The sequence below is a fragment of the Centruroides vittatus genome, unplaced genomic scaffold (assembly GCF_030686945.1).
Source record: "Centruroides vittatus isolate TY-2023 unplaced genomic scaffold, ASM3068694v2 contig_796, whole genome shotgun sequence".
In the NCBI taxonomy this organism is placed as follows: domain Eukaryota; kingdom Metazoa; phylum Arthropoda; class Arachnida; order Scorpiones; family Buthidae; genus Centruroides; species Centruroides vittatus.
Window position 1 is genome coordinate 498035 of NW_027122513.1, and position 19213 is coordinate 517247.

Sequence of the window (19213 nt, forward strand, 5' to 3'; positions counted from 1 at the left end):
TACAAATAATGCAAATTTAACTTATTTCATTTGTTCTCTTAAAGACAACATCCTTTGCTGTAGTAAAACTACTAGAAAAATATTGAATTGGCCAAATTTGTGTGATAGTTGTCTTCAGATGCTCTGAAATGTAACTATCTTTAGTTCAAATCTTGAAAAAACATGCTTATTTGATAACTAACATTTGGCTGCACATTTTAACCAAAAAGTTTGAAGATTGGGTTTGTTTTATAATAATTTTTAGTGTAATTTTAAAGATGACATACAAAAAAAGAAGCATTCTTGGCATATTATGTTGTTTTATGAGAAAAAAGTATTTTTTGATGTTACTCTTTCTGCTGCATAGACAATAACAGAAAGTTTTAATCAAGCTCAGGCCCATAATGAGACAGCCAGGTGTTGAGGAACAAGGTCCAACAAACCTGGAATTTTTCAATTCAACCAGATTCATTCCTGAGTACCTCAGAGCAGTAGGCTGACACTTAGCTGCTCAGTCATTTGGCCATTTATGCAAGGGGAGAATGTCATCAAAGAATGTGCATACCAGAAGCAATTTGAGAAATTCCACTTTAAGATTTTTCTCTCCAAAATGCATCATGCTCTGGTGGTCACAAGAGAATCATAACATCAGCAATAATCCTCATTACATGATACAAGAAATTGCATTACTGAATAAAGATAATTTTCTTCCATAAAAAAAAATTTGCTTTGTATTTACATGTTAAAAACCAGACAAACTTTTTGGTCAACCCAATAAAAAATTTAAATATTTAATATTTGTTATGCTTTTAAAACTCATATTTTAAAGTTTCTTTATCATCCACAAATTCCAATGTCAAAAAACAAATAAAGGCATCCCTGACTTCAGACAATGTATTCCTAAAAATATAGTGTGTGAAGGTTGAATAACTGAAAGTCAACCAATAGAACTTCATGTTATAAGGGAAGTTTCATTCCAGAGAGTTAAAAAGATAAAATATAAAATTTCTTATTTGATGTAAGCAAGTTATACTTTTTTACAGTGAATATGTTATAATGCATAAATATTATTTAAAATGTTAGGATCATAGATTAAACAGTAAACAGATGATGATTATTTTTCATAAATATCCATGTTACTAAAACTGGCAGGAAATGCCACTGCATAATTAGCTTGAAATTTTTGTCAACTGAAAATGTATGAAAGTCCAAATTTAGCATCTGAAAAACTATTTAGGAGTTTCAAAATATTATGTATGAAAGACCAAGTTGTTCAAAAGCCAAAGATGGCAAGTGTATTTGTATTTTATGGTATATATTGTGGCTATATGCCATTTAATTTTGTATATATGTATTCTAGATTTAATAGTTTTAATAATTCTCTCTCCTTCTTAATCCTTCCTTCTAACTTCCTTTGTTTATTGTTCTGGGAACGGGCTTTCCCCTTTCCACCCACTAGGGGGTTGGGTGGGACAATGCACTTCAAGGAAGATAACAAGTAGAAAAGGGAGTCTCAAATGATTCTTATTTTGCCGGACACGAAGAGGCATAGACGTAGATCAGTAAGCTTGTGAGACGGAATTCGACAAGGGCTGAAAAAGGAACCATGAAGTGACAATCTGGACGATAGAATCAGAGAGACCGATAAAGCTATGGTAGAAGATATTCAACACATGAAAGAAGAACCCAGAGCTACACAGAAAAAGGCACAAGCCGGCATTGGAGTTTCATCGAGAAATTGGGTACCCACTATCCTGTTCATTCTTCTCGTTTCCCTATCTCTATATTTTTCTATCTTTAGGATTAATTTAGTTAAGGATTGCATGTGTTTTGGTTATTATTGTCGGGCAAGTAGTTACCATGGAAGCAAGCTACTTGGTTTATTGTTGCCATCAGGCAGTGAGAGAACTTGGCATTGTGAGAGACCAAGGAAATCCAAAAGAACTTTCTGTATATAATTGTTTATCACGTGATTAAATTTGTTTCAATTGATTTCACGTGTTTGTGTATTCTTATCGCATTTCACATCTTACAATATATTATATTTAAATTTAATTTTGAAAAATTATTAATTTAAATTTTCATTAAAAAACTCTGGTATAAAATTTGAAGTCTTTACAAAACATGAAAAAATTTCATAACTCTATTAAGTTCTTTCTATTTAATTTTTCTTAATTAAATACCTCTGTTGATCCAGTAAATGCAATTTTATCAACATCAGGATGTTCAGCAATACTTCCACCAGTTGTTGGGCCATAGCCTGGCAAAATACTTATAACTCCTGGAGGAAATCCCACTTCTTTAAATAAATGAGCACAGTAAAGAGCTGTTAATGGTGTCTGTTCTGCTGGCTTTAGAATTACAGTATTTCCTGCAGCAAGAGCCGGTCCAAACTTCCATGAAAGCATTAAAACTGGATAATTCCACTAAATTAAAAATAAATAAATATTACACATATATATAATTCATAGTTAATAAAATTAAAAACTATAGTTCTTATTAATTCATGTTTTGATTTAGTTTACTAAATCAAAACATGAATTAATTTTACTAATAAAGATTAATTTTTCAATTTTTCTAAAGAAAGATGATAAAACAATAATACCCTAAAAATAGCACATCATATAAGAATAAAGAAAAGATGAAAATTCAGTGTGGCCATCAGCCACATTGTTATATATTTTATTATTAGTTTTTAAGATAGTTTCAATAGTTCCTTATTCCCTTTGTTCTTGGTCTATCTAGAACTTTCCTTTATTTCCTTTCTTCCCTTTGGATGAGACCACTAATCGCAAGAACTGAAAACAATGGGTTACCAGTTCCAAGAACTTGAAACAATGGGAGAGCCAAAGCCTGAGGGCCGATTGGAATAAAGAACGAGTTAGTAGTCTGGACTGGACCTTTGTGGTAGTCAGAAGCAAGAGAGAGGAGTGCTCTAAATCAGAAGTGACTTGTGGCTGAATAATTCTGAGGGAAGGACATTTTAGTTGCTTTAGATGAATAGAAAACTCTAGGGTCAGTGTTGGATCAATGTCCCAACATTAGAAAGAGAGAGAAGATCTATGTCGATATACATTTGTGGAATCTGAGGGTAGTGATCATCCAGTGACCATGAGATAAAGTAAATCCCGGGTATTTTGATCTTTCCCCTTACCTGTCTACTGTCTCATAGAATCTGCTATTTCCTTTAGGTATAAGTTAGTGAGTAAGAGTTAGATTTAAGTTCCTGTATGCGTACTATTGTCATGAATTTTTTGTGGTATTAAACAACCAACTGATTTTCCGTGTATAGTGTAAATTTCGTGGAGTGGAATCCAATAAGAACCTAGTTCACGAGTGACAATAAAATACTTGTGATTAAAAAACTTTGCTAAGTATTCTTTGTGCTAGTCTATTCGGTAGTCTATACATAGTTTATACACATGTCACTCACAAACTTCACAATGGCGTCCACGACAGGATTCCACTCATAACGCGAATGCATAGTCCTAGTCCCGTGTGTCAGTGTACGTTTAAATTTTTGCCTGTTCTATTTTTCCTAAGTTATATTGTTATGGCTACAAACAATCTAGTGAGTAGCTCAAATACTAGCGATGGGACCAACCCCAGCCTCCCCGTTAGTTGTAACAAGATTCTTAGGCATGATTCCCATGTTTTCAGGGTCCCAAAGTGATAATGTAGATATAAAACATTCTTTCAGATGATTGAGAACATTGCCAGATTGGCAGGTTGGAATAACGAAGTAAAGATAGCAGTGTTACAGTCAAGGTTAAAGCCATTCAACATTCCTATGCCTCTTGGAGCAATATCCCAAAATCGTATGAAGATATCAGACGTGACTTAACAAAATGCTTTAGCAAGAAAGAACATTGATAAGGATGTCATTGACCAGTTATTAAGCCTGAGACAAAGGGCTACTGAATCCATTATAGGTTTTTCAATAAGAACAAAGTCATTATTGGCTAGGGCGGCTAAAGGCAACGATAAGATAAATCTGTTATGCGACAATATAATTATGGAACGTTTTGTTAAAGGGCTAAAAGGGAACATCAAAATTAATGTGCTTAGGAAAGCCTCAAAATCACTAGAAGAGGCTTTTGACGTGGCTGAGGCGGAAGAAGCCATAGAGATGGAGTGTAGTAGTTGTTTCGACCATGGAGGTGTTAACACCACAACATAGAAAAGGGTAGACACGACAGTCAGGAAACAAGAAGGGTAAAGAGAACAAAGGGACAAGGGCGAGGAAAGAATTAAGGAACTGGAAAAGAAGGTTGAAACACTTTTTTTGTAAATACAAATTCAAAAAATTTTATTTCTATCTGAAGTAATATTGAAAAGAAAGAAATGAAATTAAATGAAACTAATTTTCATAATCTATTGCATAGATAAAAATTCCACATAATCTTGTAAAATTATTAATATGAAATATTGTTGGCAAAGACACAATTATAAAAAGGTTTAAGAAATGTGTTACCAATAATTTGGATAGAACAGATGATTTCGATCATCTGTTCTGTCCAAGAGAAGGTGAAGAAGTATTGTTTCAATGACTTTTCAAATTTTTTTCAAAAAGGTTCCAAAATTGGGAGTTGACTTATATTTGGGCCAATATGGTAATTTCTTGTCTTTAAGTAATTATATTATAAATGGAATTCTTCAACTTTCTACATGCATTTACCTATTTTCCAAATCCTGAAAAATAAATTATATTCTCCTGGCAATAGTGGTCCCTCTCTTCAATGACTAATTCCTAAGAAAGAAGCAAACACATCATCTGACTGCTAATTCTCCTGTTATTGAATTCTTTGAAAAACTGATATATTCATACATTTCTCCTAGAATTGTTTCCAGGAGTTCTATTCAACACCGAGATGTTCCCCAATTCTGCTACTACAACAAATTTGCTATAGACAATATATAATAAAGAATTTTGTTGCAAAAAATCTACCTATATAATTTATATTGATATAAAATAAACTTATGATTCAATTACTCCCTCTAGCCTTATTGATATTTTAAGTAAAGAATTTGATATAAATTCTGTTGTGACAAATTGATTAAATAATTATTTTTTGATAAGAGAGTATTTACTTTCTGTGGAAATACTCAGTTTATGCCATTTGTTCCTTTAAATATTTAAGGCTTAACAGAGATCAGTGTTAAGTAATTTATTATTTAATTGTTATAAATTAAATTTATTATTTAATTTAATTATATATATTATTTATTATTTAATACATATAATGATTTTGCAAAAATAATATCTACAGTCATATTATATGCAGATGATATCAAAATTATTAAAATGATCCTACTATGTTACAGGACAATTTAAATGTCTTAGTGTATAAGTTAGAGACTTAATTTAATTGTGAACAATCTTAAAAAACAAGTCGTTTTGGTCTGCAATTTGAAAATTGCAGCCCAATAACAAGCATCCCCTACATTCCACTGTCATCTGTCAGTCTTTCCTTAATCTCAAGGTCAGATAGCTGAAAGATGAGACCAGATATGGAAACCTTAGAGGCATGAGGCCCCAATTAACTATATATGAACTTCTGATGCAAACTGGAAGTTGTGTTATTTCGATTCAAGAAATTCCCCCTGAAAGGAGTTAAATAGATGACTAGCATGACTTTATTGCAGGAAAATATAATGGTAAAGTACAGGGGCAACAAACCAATAATTTGAGGTGGAGAGCATATATTTTAAATTAAATAAATTAAAAATATGATTAAAAATTGCAGTTTGGCATTTTCTTTATGAAGATCTAAACTGGTTATTAAACTGGTCTAATCAACAAATTCAATATCAGCATTACCTATCAAGAATGATTCTTGATAGGTAATGCTGATATTGAATTTGTTGAATATGTTAATACTTTGGGTGTGATATTCAAAATTAAATTATTTTTATTGTGTATATAAGTAATAAATATTTTAAATCATCAAAATCATCATTACATTTTACTTTCTTGCTGTTATACAACAGAGAAAAAGTATGGCAATCAGTCAAAAAGAAGAAAAAAAAAAAAAAAAGAAGGACCCCAAAATTTTTTATTTTTGGACTTGGGGACCTTGAAACATCAAAAAATACAAAAGCAAGTTGAGGGGTTTTTCTATATGTATGGATGTTTGTGAGTTTGTGTTTCATGATTTTTTCACCCAGTTTTAAGCTTAATAACTACTATGCCTTTTGTCAAAAATTTCTAAAATGTTGCAGGGAGACTTGTGTATTAGGGAGAAAGATTTTCTAAAAATTTTCAGGAAAATTGGACTATTGGTTCAGGAAATATTAAGGAGGTAGAGACCAAATCTCAAAAAGCTTCCAAGTTATGAAATTTTTTTTACCAATACAAATTTTTTGTTTACCAAAAAATAAAATGTATTTGTTTTGAAAATTTTTTCAAAAAATTATTATAATTAATAACATACGTTTTTTTAATAAAATCTCATAATATGTGGTGCTATACACAATTTTAAACTTTGCTAATGTATTTCTTAAACAAATTTTTTGTAGTTATGCAACTCATTACTGGATTTTTATTATAGGAATATCGTATGACACTTACTGGAATAATTTGACCACAAACTCCAATAGGTTCCATTCTTGTAAATGAAAAAACATTTCCATCTAAAGAAATTTATAAGGAAATTAATTCAGTTTCAAAATATGGAAGCATCTTAAATATTCTAAGTAATAAAAAAAAAAGCAATCATTTAAAATAAATTTAACTACCATAATTTTGTGCAATTTTGAAATTCAGTTTGAAAGCAAGTGCATGTTATGCAATGATGTAGGCTATCTATGATTTTAACTTACAATTACAAACTTATCAAAGAGATTTTCCTTTCTCTTAAAGTCATTGAACACATTTTTATAAAATGAAAAATTCTTTTATAACTGTATATATACATCTGCTATTATAATTTTTCAGAAGCCACCAAAGATATGTATAAGTATGCCTCATGTTTAGTTCTCTCCCATTTTCTGTACACCAATTCATATTTTAATTGATACTACACATTCCTACTTAAACTTTTATCACAAAAAATGTTTAGTTTCTAATAATTTCCTCTTCTTTGTATAATAACTCTCAGTTAATTATTTAGAAGGTTTTATTAAAAGCTGAGTATGGGCTGACTTTCAAACCCATGTCAATGGTTGTCATTCACATTAAAAGTTTTTACAATTTAATTTTAGCATTTACTGTTATTATTATTATACCTTTATTGTATATTATTGAATATACTATGTTATACTATACTTCAATATATAATATATCATTCAACATGCTATAATATAAATATTTTTTGATGACTATTTAGTCAGTCTCTTTAACAATTAAATCATACAACTCAATTATAATGGCTGTAGGCTATAAATACTTGTTCTTTTCATCATTATAAAACAAATTTTGATGAATAATTATGTAGGTTTAAAATGATAGCCCTAGCTTAATTATGCAATGTTTTACTATTTTTATTCACAACAGCATTACTTTCTACCATTTTGTTAACAAAACTAAAAATAATTTCATATTATTTTGCTTTATCTGCTTTATTTTTTAAACTCTACACTGTAGCAATCTATTTTACATTAATTAAAAATAACATTTGTATAAAATTTAAATTATTAAATAACTTTTAATTAGAAAACAATAGAAAAGAACATGTTTATGTAATCTTTTCTTAATAATAGTTAGCTGAACAGTATTTCAGCATCCTATTGGATATCCTAACCATTACAATCCATCATATCTTCACCATATAAGAAAGCATTTTATTTTGGCAAATAAGAGCTGAGTGATAGACTGTCAAACACACATGATTATAAGTAACTGATGAAAAAATTAAATAGAAAATTTTAATAAGTTTAGATTAGGTTGGATAATTTTCAAGTTTATTTCAGCATTTATAATTATTATTAATAAAATACAAAATAATAATTGTAATATTATTTGATAAATAAAATAGAAATGAAGTATTAGAAAAAAACCAAAACTGTGGTTTGGCACCTATTTTGTATTTCTGACACAAAGTTTAGGGTTTCCATTTCAATATTCTATTTCTTCATCATAAAGAACAGATAATGAAAATAGGATTAAAAAGTAATGTTTTTAATGTCTGAAATGATAACTTCTAAACTACATACAAGCAAAAGCAAGTGTCATGCTTTCAGAGACATTTATATGTGAAGCTTCGAAAGTCAGCCTACTATTTGTGCAAATAAGAAAATTTTTTCTAAATTTTTGTATAGAAGAAAATTATTATTATTATTATTATAAATTAATGTTGTAAAAAGTAACCGTCAAACAAGAAAAAAAATAGTGAAAACAAAAAATGAATATTACATGTCCATAAAAGGACGTCTGTAGAAATTTCCGAGAAAGTCAGACTTCTCAGGTTGAAACAATAGATGAATTTGAGTACTTAGATCGAACATCTTCGATAGGAATCGAATTGTCCGTCGATGTTGACTCATCCAACAACCTGGGTTTCGATCTCATTACAATTCGTAACGAAGGGGGGGACCAATTGAAGAGCAGAGGCAAGTCGGCATCGACCTATCGGAATGTCTGATCTGGGACTCAAAAGAAAGTTATAAAAACCCTAAGAAAAAAGGATGTGACATTCTTGGTTATTAGTTCTCTCGGTTCTTGGCTCTTGGAGCTTTGTCCTCACGATTTTATGACTGGGTTTTTCCGTGATCTTCGGCAGTTGGATTACATCTCTTTTGGAAGACCACCCGCTCCCTGGATTTGTCACCTGTTATCTGAATCGTCCCTGCTTCCGGAACTTTCCCTCGAGAAACTGAACAGTGCGCCCCGGGGCCATCATATTCCTGCGAAGACATCGGAAAACTTTTCTTGTGGACATTCGATTCCGTGAAGGGGCCCAGAAGACTCGAATGCCGCCGCTGATAAAAGTGTATCGTAGTTGTAAGCACCTTTTATTACATAAATGGGTTGAGAATGAGAGTCTGTCTCTGAGAGTTTCTTTCACTCCCACATGTTGATCGTGTCCACGTGACATTCTGACTAACACAGTCAGTCGGCAAACCTCACATATAGAGACAATATTAATTTATAGGGATAGTGACCACTACGGCTCACTATGTCTAGGAAAAACTTTCAGCTTCCCCTCTCAACAGCCTTGTTGTCCCACATATGTGTAAGAAACACTAAAGTTTAAATCTCAAATAAATGAACTTAAATACTGTGAACTTGACATTTGAAATTTCAAATAAATAAATAAAATCAGTTTATTCTTACTTTATAAGATTACATGAACAAAATTAAGATAATCGTGTCTCTTGAGCTAAATGCCTTAGACTTTGTGGACTTGCTTCTAAGTACACTCAAATGTTTCAAAGTCTTTTCTCAGATAACTTTTTGTTTATAATAACTTTTGTTTGTTACAATTACACTATGGATAGCCACTTATTGAAAAACCTGTAAACAAATCTTTGAAGGAATAGAGATTCAAGATGTTTTTGCATAAGCTATTGCTTTAATATCCAATAATATTTCTTCTTTATATAATATTTCCCACTATCAAAATTTTCTGTTATGTAATGTAAATATTTCCAGTTATCACAATATGTAATTTAACCTATCCAACTAACACCAAACAAACACTTCACTTTACTTCTATTGAGTAAACTTTTCATTTGTTCATCCAGTTTAAGAATGTTAATTTTAGTATTTTTGTCATTATGTTATTTAATTTTATATATTGATATAATTTATTATAGTAATAAAACAAAGTATATCCTAAATAGATAAAATATTTTAATCTAGTTTTACTGAAAATTATTTTTAATTAACTACATTTAAAAATGAATTTATAATTAATAAGCAATAATTACCAATAACAATTATTATTATGAAACAAAGAGATAATTATTTATCTGGAATAAAAGTATTAATGAAATTTTTTATAATTTTATTTATTTACCTGCAGGAATTGTTTTTCCATGAATTTTGTCACACCACCCAGCATAATAACGGAATACTGTTATTGATACTTCTATATCAAACTTTGCTTCATTAATTGGTTTTCCATTATTTAATGTTTCTAAACTCTATACATAAATATTTGAAAAGCATTAATTAAATTTTGATAAACAGAAGTAAATCATAATTAAAATAATTAATAACTTACAGATATGTAATCGATATCTCTTTCCAATAAATCTGCAAATTTATTTAAGAGTATACCTCTTGCAGAAGCATCCATAGTTCGCCAAACTGAACCAAACTTGAAGGCTTCCCTTGCACTTCTAACAGCTTTATCAACATCTTCCTTTAAAATTAAAACAAATAACATTATTAGAAATTTCAAGTATTTTAGGCTACAACTAAAGAAGATATCAGATTATACTAACTATCTGTTTCATATATTTCTAAGGTATGTTCAATAAGCATTTTGGCTGGAGTGCATTTGTATGTCTTAATTTTGTCAATGGATGTCACTAGTGTTTGAGTGATTTAAAGACTGTGATACAGTATTACTTCTTGTTTGTTACAGAAGCCATGTAACATGCTAGACTAACTTTATTTTCTCTTGTAAAACATGAATACATCCAAAGTTGCTTAATGTGCTGTAATGCAGTTTTTACTTTCTCAGCTGTCATATGTAACAGAGGTAAAGTGTGGGTAATCAGTCAAAAAATGATCCCCAAGATTTTTACATTTTTGGGCTAGGGACCTTGAAACATTGAGAAATGCAAAAAAGAAGATTTGAGGATTTTGTCTTTATGTATGTATTTTAGAGTGTGGGTGGTATGATTCTGTTCACCCACTTTGAAGTTTAATAACTCCATAGTTTTATTGAAAATTACTGAAACTTTGCAGGGAGTTTTATGTATTATGGGAATTGATGCTGTTAAAATTTTGGTGATTAAAGGTTGAGGAAATGGAGAGATAGAGGGAATCACATGGAATATCTTGAATGGGGTTGGACTTAAGATTTTACTAGTTATCAGGATTTACAACTTTTTATAAAACTCATCTCTACCTGAAAATTAAGTTTTTTCTGAATCTTTCCAAAGCTAGTTATACACTATTAAATAACACCACCAAAACCTTCAAAATATATCAGCATTCTAATTCTATCAAACATTTTTGACCTCACACAGATCCTATTGGGATCAAAAACATATATCATAACATATTTATATTAAATTACTTGCTGGTATATTTTGAAGGTTTTGGTGGTGTTATTTAATTAAGCTTTTTGTCATTTTATAATAATTAATTATATAAAAAGTTTTAAATAAAATATCATAACAGATGGCACCACATGCAATTTTAAATGTTACTGATGGGAAAGTTATACAACTCGTTGCTAGATTTTTGACTGTGGAGAAAATACCATGAAACAAAATTGATAGGACCACAAATATTGTTTATGAACCTGTTAATCTTCCATGCAGTAGTGTTTTTTGATAGTACCAGCTCTTTTATGATAGATGAACAAACACTGCAAACCAGCCAAGATAAGGAGCACTGTGTTATGCTATTTCACTGACAATTGCATATGTGGATGTTGCACTAAAGACCAACTAAAGAATCCTGATCAGAGATCTTGTGAACAGTGAAGATGTGAACATCAGAACTATTAACACCATCATTTATACTTGGGGATATTGTAAGGTCTGCCTCACATGGATACCAAAATATCTATCCAATGAATGGGACTATTGTTACAGTTTCTAGCCCTCTACCATATTCAAAATGGCAGAACATGCATTGGAAACATCTCTCATCTCCACCAACTGACAAAAATCACAATTTACCACTTTAGCAGTTCAAGTATGTCAATAACCTTGTTCGCAACTCTCTTTTCCCACTAACTGCTTTGAAATCCAATGACAAAAAGAAGAGTCAGATGTTTGCTTAACCATCCATTCCATATTTGGGGGCCATTGCACATCGTATTGTATGCTCTTTCAGGAGACATGACATACTGCCTATAAAACCACAAATTTCCCTGCACAGATTGTTATGTAATGATAGGGACAGTTTCATCTTTTTTTGGAGAAGGCAGGGATCTACATGGTCCCTTTACAGCAATGGGTAATGGGTACAAACAAATGCAAAAATATTTTATATTGGGACCACATGGGACCACAACTAAAAATTGGCTTGACGCTTTGAAGAGCATCAAGACGATATCAAAAATTGTAGAACCTCCACCAGACTTGCCAGAAATGTTTTAGAAAATTGTTAATGTATTATCAACCAATGCCACCCTACTTCAACGATGCTCAGATTGCAGAATTTTTTTTATAGGGAAGTCGCTTTACATAACAATTACTTTACATAATGAACCTACACTCAACCTTCCAGAAATATGATGCACTTATACACTTATCCCAAAAGTATAGGTAAGAAGACAATTGTAAAATTTCAAGCATAAGAAACCTACAATTATGAAAATAATAATAAATAATGTCAAGTAACACTTTAACTTTGTTGTCAAGTAATAATTTGAATATTGAATCATAACTTTTCAAAATACCACATGGATGAGAATTTAGTATTCTTCTATACTAAATTCTCATCCATGTGGTATTTTGAAAAGTTATTGAAAGAATGTACAGTAGAGCATCAATTATCTGACACCTGATTAACTGACCGCGTTCTAGTTGGCAAATTCAAATGTCCGCTAGTGATGTGGTGCTACAATATTTGGTTATGTCTTGGCTACTTTAATATTATTTTTGTTAAATTTTTGCATGTTTTAGCTGGCAGCACTGGCTCGACCATGAAAGGGAGGCTAGTATTTAAACCAGGCCTAATACACTATACTAATAATGTATTTTTTCATACTTTTCGGTTATCCGACTTTTCAGTTATCCGACCAACCCCAGTCCCCAATTAAGTCGGATAATCGATGCTCTACTGTATATAAAAGAATACATAAAAGAAATTGAAAGAATATAGAAATTAAAAGCAGAAGACTGCCGTGTCAAGGAAATTGCTGTTTTAATGAACAGATCTACTCCTGGAATTTATAAAATTTTTGGAAAATCATCACCAATACTTTCTAAACATCAGTCAGGAAGACCCAAAATCACATCTCAAAGAGATGTGATTTTGGGTCTTCCTGACTGATTCCTGTTCCTGTTCCTGTTCCTGTTGTTATGCAGGGTGCACAATTTGATTATCATCTCAAAGAGATGATAATCAAATTGTGCACCCTGCATAACAACAGGATAAATCAGTTTGTCAAACTTTGTTTGAAAGTCAATTAAAAATATCAAAAAACACTGTTCATTGGAAGAAGTTCAGCAGTTCCACATATAAAATTTCTGCCATGATGAAAAAACCACCACTAACAAAACACACAAATTGGAAAGAATGCAATGGGCTAAAGATCACATGCATGACCAATGGTTCTCAGTTCACTTCAGTGATTAAAAAAAAAAATTTAATTTGGATAGCCTAATTACTGACATGAAATTATGAAAAGATAGGCAATTTTTCAGCAGACAAAAGAGTGATGGTTTTGTTATGGTGTGGAACTGCTTTGGATCTAATGGTTTATCAAATTTAGTGATTTTAACTGGTAGACAGTCATCTAAAAGTTATCAAGAAAACCTAAAAAATAATTTTATGCGTATTGGTGAAAAAATTAAGAAGACCTGATTGGATTTTCCAAACAGGACAATGCCAGTATTCATTGTCTGAACAACTAAGTAGCCAGCAAGAATCCCAGACATAAATCTAATTGAGAACTTGTGGGTGCATTCTTGCTTGAAAAACTTATGGTATGAACAGGCATTTTACAACAGTTTCAGAGCTTAAACAAGAAATCATTGAATGCTGGTTTCAAATGGATCCTGAAATCTTACAATTTAATTAAATCAATGTCTAATTGCATTTTTGAAGTCATTAAACATAATGGCAGTTCTATTTCATATTAAAACAATTTTCATCAATTTATGTCATGAACTATTGCTCAAAGTTTAAATTTATCTATATTTTTGAGACATCACAAAAACAAGTATTTTGTGTTTTTACACTTTATGTAACTGTCAAATATTGTAAGAACAATTATATAACATTATATTATGCTATGAATAAACACTAACAACCACTTCCATTGTTAATATTTAAAAAAAATAAAAACATAGATTATCTATATTTTTGAGACACTGTATAAATTATCATATTTTTCATTACATTGTTTTACTATATTCGTAATCCTAGAAATATTTTTAACTATAATTATCAAAACTATCTTAAATGGTGTTTATATAACATTATGTTGACATATATCATCCAGTCAATAAGTTACAAATTTAATCAATAATATATATCATATCATACAGATAATTTTAAAATTGCTACTATTAAAATGTTAAGTTATATGCAGAGTTCAAAAACTGTAAATCATTGTATCAATTTTCGTAGAAAAATGCTACTTTAGGATAAAATTTATGTAAAATTAAAATTAAATTATATCGTAGTACATCTAATATACATTTTTATCAGTGGTGTAGCGAGGGGGAGCAAGGGGGTGTATCATGCACTGGGCACCCCTCTGCGAGTGGCATCCAAGACAAACTATATGTGTTTCTGGAGGGGGGAGGGGGGGTGCCAATAAAGTGTCGTGCCCCGGGCATTAGGACATCAGTTATGTTCGCTACGCCACTGATTTTTATTAATTCTGATTAAAAAATTTTAACAAGTCTAATTAAATATAAAAAATACAAAATATTGCAAAATTCTTATAAAGTTCTACAATATTATATAAGAATTTTATTACAAAATGCACTGCAATGAATGATACATCAAAATAATGTTTTTCAAGGTCTTAATGAGTTAATTAACATAGGATTTTTTTGGTTAAGTTAAAATATTACAAGAACGTAATTAAAAAATTACCGTATTTACCTTCTTGTTTTATGCCTTAGTTTTTGTTTTTAGTTGAATTAAACTAAATAAGAGATTATATTTTAAGTGTTAATTTTACTAAAGATTGTTTAAAGTATAATAATGATATATCAAAAATATTGTTATTTTTAATATCAGGATATTTTTGTTAACTCATGTAGTTTAAACTACAAGAATATATTTTAATAATTTTTGTATTTACCACCTCGTAAAAATGCTGAAGTCTCGTATCAATAAAAAGTGAAATAAAAAATAATTATACTGCAATGAATATTTTATTAATAATTGTTAACTTAATAACTTTAAGTCTTAGCATAAAATTTGATTTAATGCATATTATATTATTACTATATATTATACATAATACAAAAATATTTTTGGAATTAATATCTAGAGAATGAGGAGATATATATATCATTATCAATACATCTTTTTTCATATAAGCAGCCACATTTTAATATCAATTTGTACTTTGTCTTTCAAACTTTTATGATGTCTACTGCAAATTATCTCTTGGAGGACATTATAAAGTCTACACTAATTTTAGATAGTGATTAATAACAGAACTTTGAATCTTATCTTTAAATGAGAAGATATTGCATTATTACTTCTGATAAAATATTAAAATATCAGTAAACTAACTTCAAAGTCAAGAATAATTTTTAAAAAAAATTGTACTAGTAGTAAAGTCCAAGGCTAATTCATATAACAGATTATGAAAAATTGGTGTCAATACATGTTTCGGGCAGCTAAACAGCAGAATAAAGACAAATGTAAAGCCTAGTGTCTATTGAGTATGCTTCATTGTGTAATAAGAATAAATTAAAAAAACATAAAAAGGATGCTAATGATTTAGATTCAGAGTATCAAAAACCCACAAATACAGCACTTTAAAAACTTAAACTTTAATGTCAAAACAAAAAACATAGTTTTTGATTATCTTAAACAACCATTTTCAGGTTTACAAATACTGTATATTCAAACACAATATGTGCTATCAAATGTACTGTATAAATTCTAAAAATTTTTAAAAATGCTATTTGCTTGGGTGTTGTAAAAATGGTGTAACAAAAGTCACTATTATTTTATTAGATTTCAGATAGGGCTCTGCATGCTGTTGACAAGGTATTGTTGTTCCTATAATTGATGGCTGTTATTTCTGTTGGCCTCAAATATTTCCAACTTTTCAAATGTCTAAGATTGGAAACTTGTCTTGAATAATGTATTACTGTAGTTTGTCTGGTCAATGTGGGCCTTCACCTCTGCACTGGAAGCATAGAAGGCCAATGCTGCTGAAGGTTACACTTTTGTGATGTTCCTGTAGACATTACTAGCTGTCATCCTGAAGTAGTTTAGTTGTTTCTCTATTCTGTTGTCCAAAGTATAGAATAGACTGCTGGAAGTTTATAATTATTGTAGGGGTTTTTGTTGTTTCTAAATAGTGAATACACCATAAGATTTTGTTTATATGCTTTGGTCAATTTGTTGGCTCATGCAATTTCCTGGTATGCGGGTTTCAGGATTTTGTTATATCTCACTTCCTTAAATTTGGTGTCTTCCCATATATCTTTTTCTTTGTGTTAAAATATTAGAAAAGCAATTATATAACTGTTTTTTTTTTTAAATATATAATATATTTATTACTTGTTTTCATTTTTAATTTTTTAAAGTTTTATAATAATTTATAATTTTTATTTTTTAAAATTAAAAAGATTTTATAAATTTTATACATTCATGGATAACTAAAGAGAAAAAAATTATCTGTCAATGTTTTAATATCATCACACCTAACAAAAGATACTGCTGCAAAATTAATCAATGCACCTTTAACGATGTAAAAAGTTTACCAGTGAGGATGAATTTATTAATTCAACAGAATAACTAGAACAACTAGGCTAGTTCGTTTCTATTGATACCCCTCTTATATAAATAAAAATCTTTTTAAACAATCATGAATGCTTAAAAAAGAATATAACATTTGTGATTCTATGAAAAACATATTTGCTTCACTTCAATCCAAATTTTTATAACTATATTTTATAAAATATCAAACAATTATTTACATAACAAACATTGTTTAGTTAAAAAATTTTAATTTAAAAAAAATTAAATACCTTATCACTTTCTTGTACTAAGCAAAGTTTTTCTCCAGTACAAGGATTATAAACAGGAAATGTTTTTCCTCTTACAGAATCATGCCATTCATTGTTAATGAATATCTAGAAATTATAATAAATTAACTTTTATTCACATTTAAGTAATTTATATCAAATAGCTTTTAATAACCTAGTGTTATAATAAAATATTTAGAATTTAAAAAAAATTACCTTAGTATACTTGATTTCTGGATTCCTCATGATTTACAATCCCAAGAGATAAACTTTTAATTATGTAAGAAGTTTCAAGGATAAGAATTACTTCAAAGCTCCCACCTTATATATTGATCCAACCTCTGTAATAATAGATGATAAGTAATTATTACGGTTACTCAGCTTTTTATCAATCAACAATATCAGTTTTTACATTAGATATATAAAAATCTTTTTGATATACTGTATTATTTATAGCAAGCTTACAGTACAATCTAGTCAGGCAACTGTGAAGCTGTAAAAGTATTATTGCTCAATTTCTCTTTGAAATTTTAATTTATTCCTGTATGTAGTTTTATGCAAAAGATAAAAAATAATAAGTACCACCCACTTCCTATAGATAGAGCAAAATTTCTAACATGATTTTTATTTGATTGTTTTTCTATTAAAATTAAATTTTATCTCACCCTACACATCTAATTTAATTATATTTTGCAATATTATCTCTCATTACAAAAACACGTTATAAAAAAACATGTGGTAACTGAAACTAGGATAAACATGATAGGTTCATCGACCCGTTTCTGAAAGAACTTTTGTTTTTGTTAATCAAACATCACATGGAAAATTACATTTAATAATGCGCGTGCATATAAAAATATGTAAAATACATCTTATTATCAGTTATCGCGTTATTAAATTATGTATGTTACGTAGCCGCATAACATATGAAATAAACACAGCGTAATTTACACAAGACAGATCATGTATTATAGATAGAGTACGTTATATGTCGGACAGGCATTAAAAAAAAAAAAAAAAAACTATCAGCAACCGACGCGCGCGCATTCAGTTTGGATTTCATAGACGAATATTATCTTCACAAATATATGTTTATTATTTTTGTTTAGTAATATAAAGTATTATTACACATAAAAGTCGCAGTTATATATAATATCCTAACTACAGGCCTTCCAATATAAGTCAGCGTTATCAAATAGACCAGCGTTTCTCAACCTGGGGATCGTGGAGATGTTAAAGGGGGTCGCATCCATATGCATGTTCAAACATGCTCTCACAGCGAGCATTATAGAAGGAGATCAAATTATAAAGAGCACGTACACATCAAGTTGGAACTTGTAAGTTGCTCATGTATGTACACGTCATACGCGCATGTTCATACCCGTCGCTATAAACGCAGCGACATAAAATAATAGGAATAGTTGTATTACATTTTTTATACTGTCGGTATTTTCTTAATATATAAAATTAGTACCTTGTGATTATATAATATTTTTTAGAAAGTTATATTTATAATTACAGTCAAAATTCAATTAGTAATAGTAAGGCTTACTGTTATTATTCCTTTGGGAGGTGGTCGCAAAATTAATTTTACTTATATTTACTGTTCGGGGCGTCGCGGAACTAAGAAGGTTGAGAAACGCTGAAATAGACTAAACCACGTTTCAACCAATTGTAGGCAGAGACTGTTTTTTTAGTTGTAAATACAGTAATTAATTGTTTATTTGACCCTTCTCTCTGATGAATAGTCTAAAAGTGAATTAGTCTGGTTTGACAACTGCCAACTTGCATTGGAAAGACTATATGCAGTATACAATATAATTAGAGTATAATATTTAATTAAGTTACTATAATTTACATATAGATAAGTAAATAAATTCTTAGTTATATACTGTATATATATACTAGGAGATTAAGAGTGTTTCATTCCTGACCGCCTTCGGCAGTCCCACCCCGACATTCTCTTGTCTGTGTTGCAATTTATAAGAACTTTTAAAATAATTTTAATTTTATTTATAGTTATTTAATATACAGGGTAATCATAATTAAAGAGTAGGTTCACAATGGGGCAGACTGGTGGCGAGGGATAGGGTCCGACCATCTCCAACAAATGTTCGATCCCGTGTCCCTCAGAGCAGTAGGCTGTCAACCTAACCATCGGCCATCCGACTTCGTCCATCAATTGATCTCCATATGACGATCCGGAGTAATTAGT

General features: G+C 29.9%; 1 protein-coding gene across 2 annotated transcripts in view; it reads right to left on the reverse strand.

The window, feature by feature from the left end:
* Positions 1 to 17986, reverse strand: part of LOC136981824 (retinal dehydrogenase 2-like) — a 32072-nt gene extending 14086 nt beyond the window's left edge. The window contains exons 1-7 of one of the 2 annotated variants that reach the window (XM_067278193.1): positions 17464 to 17986; positions 17215 to 17339; positions 17002 to 17106; positions 10146 to 10286; positions 9939 to 10065; positions 6551 to 6612; positions 2163 to 2405 (exon numbers count right to left, since the gene is read on the reverse strand). In XM_067278193.1, coding sequence (XP_067134294.1) covers positions 2163 to 2405; positions 6551 to 6612; positions 9939 to 10065; positions 10146 to 10286; positions 17002 to 17106; positions 17215 to 17244 — 708 coding nt within the window. In that variant the 5' untranslated portion in view covers positions 17245 to 17339; positions 17464 to 17986. Of the gene's footprint in view, positions 1 to 2162; positions 2406 to 6550; positions 6613 to 9938; positions 10066 to 10145; positions 10287 to 17001; positions 17107 to 17214 lie in introns of both variants that reach the window. The other variant, XM_067278192.1, reaches the window with a different exon arrangement.
* Positions 17987 to 19213: the final 1227 nt, after the last annotated feature.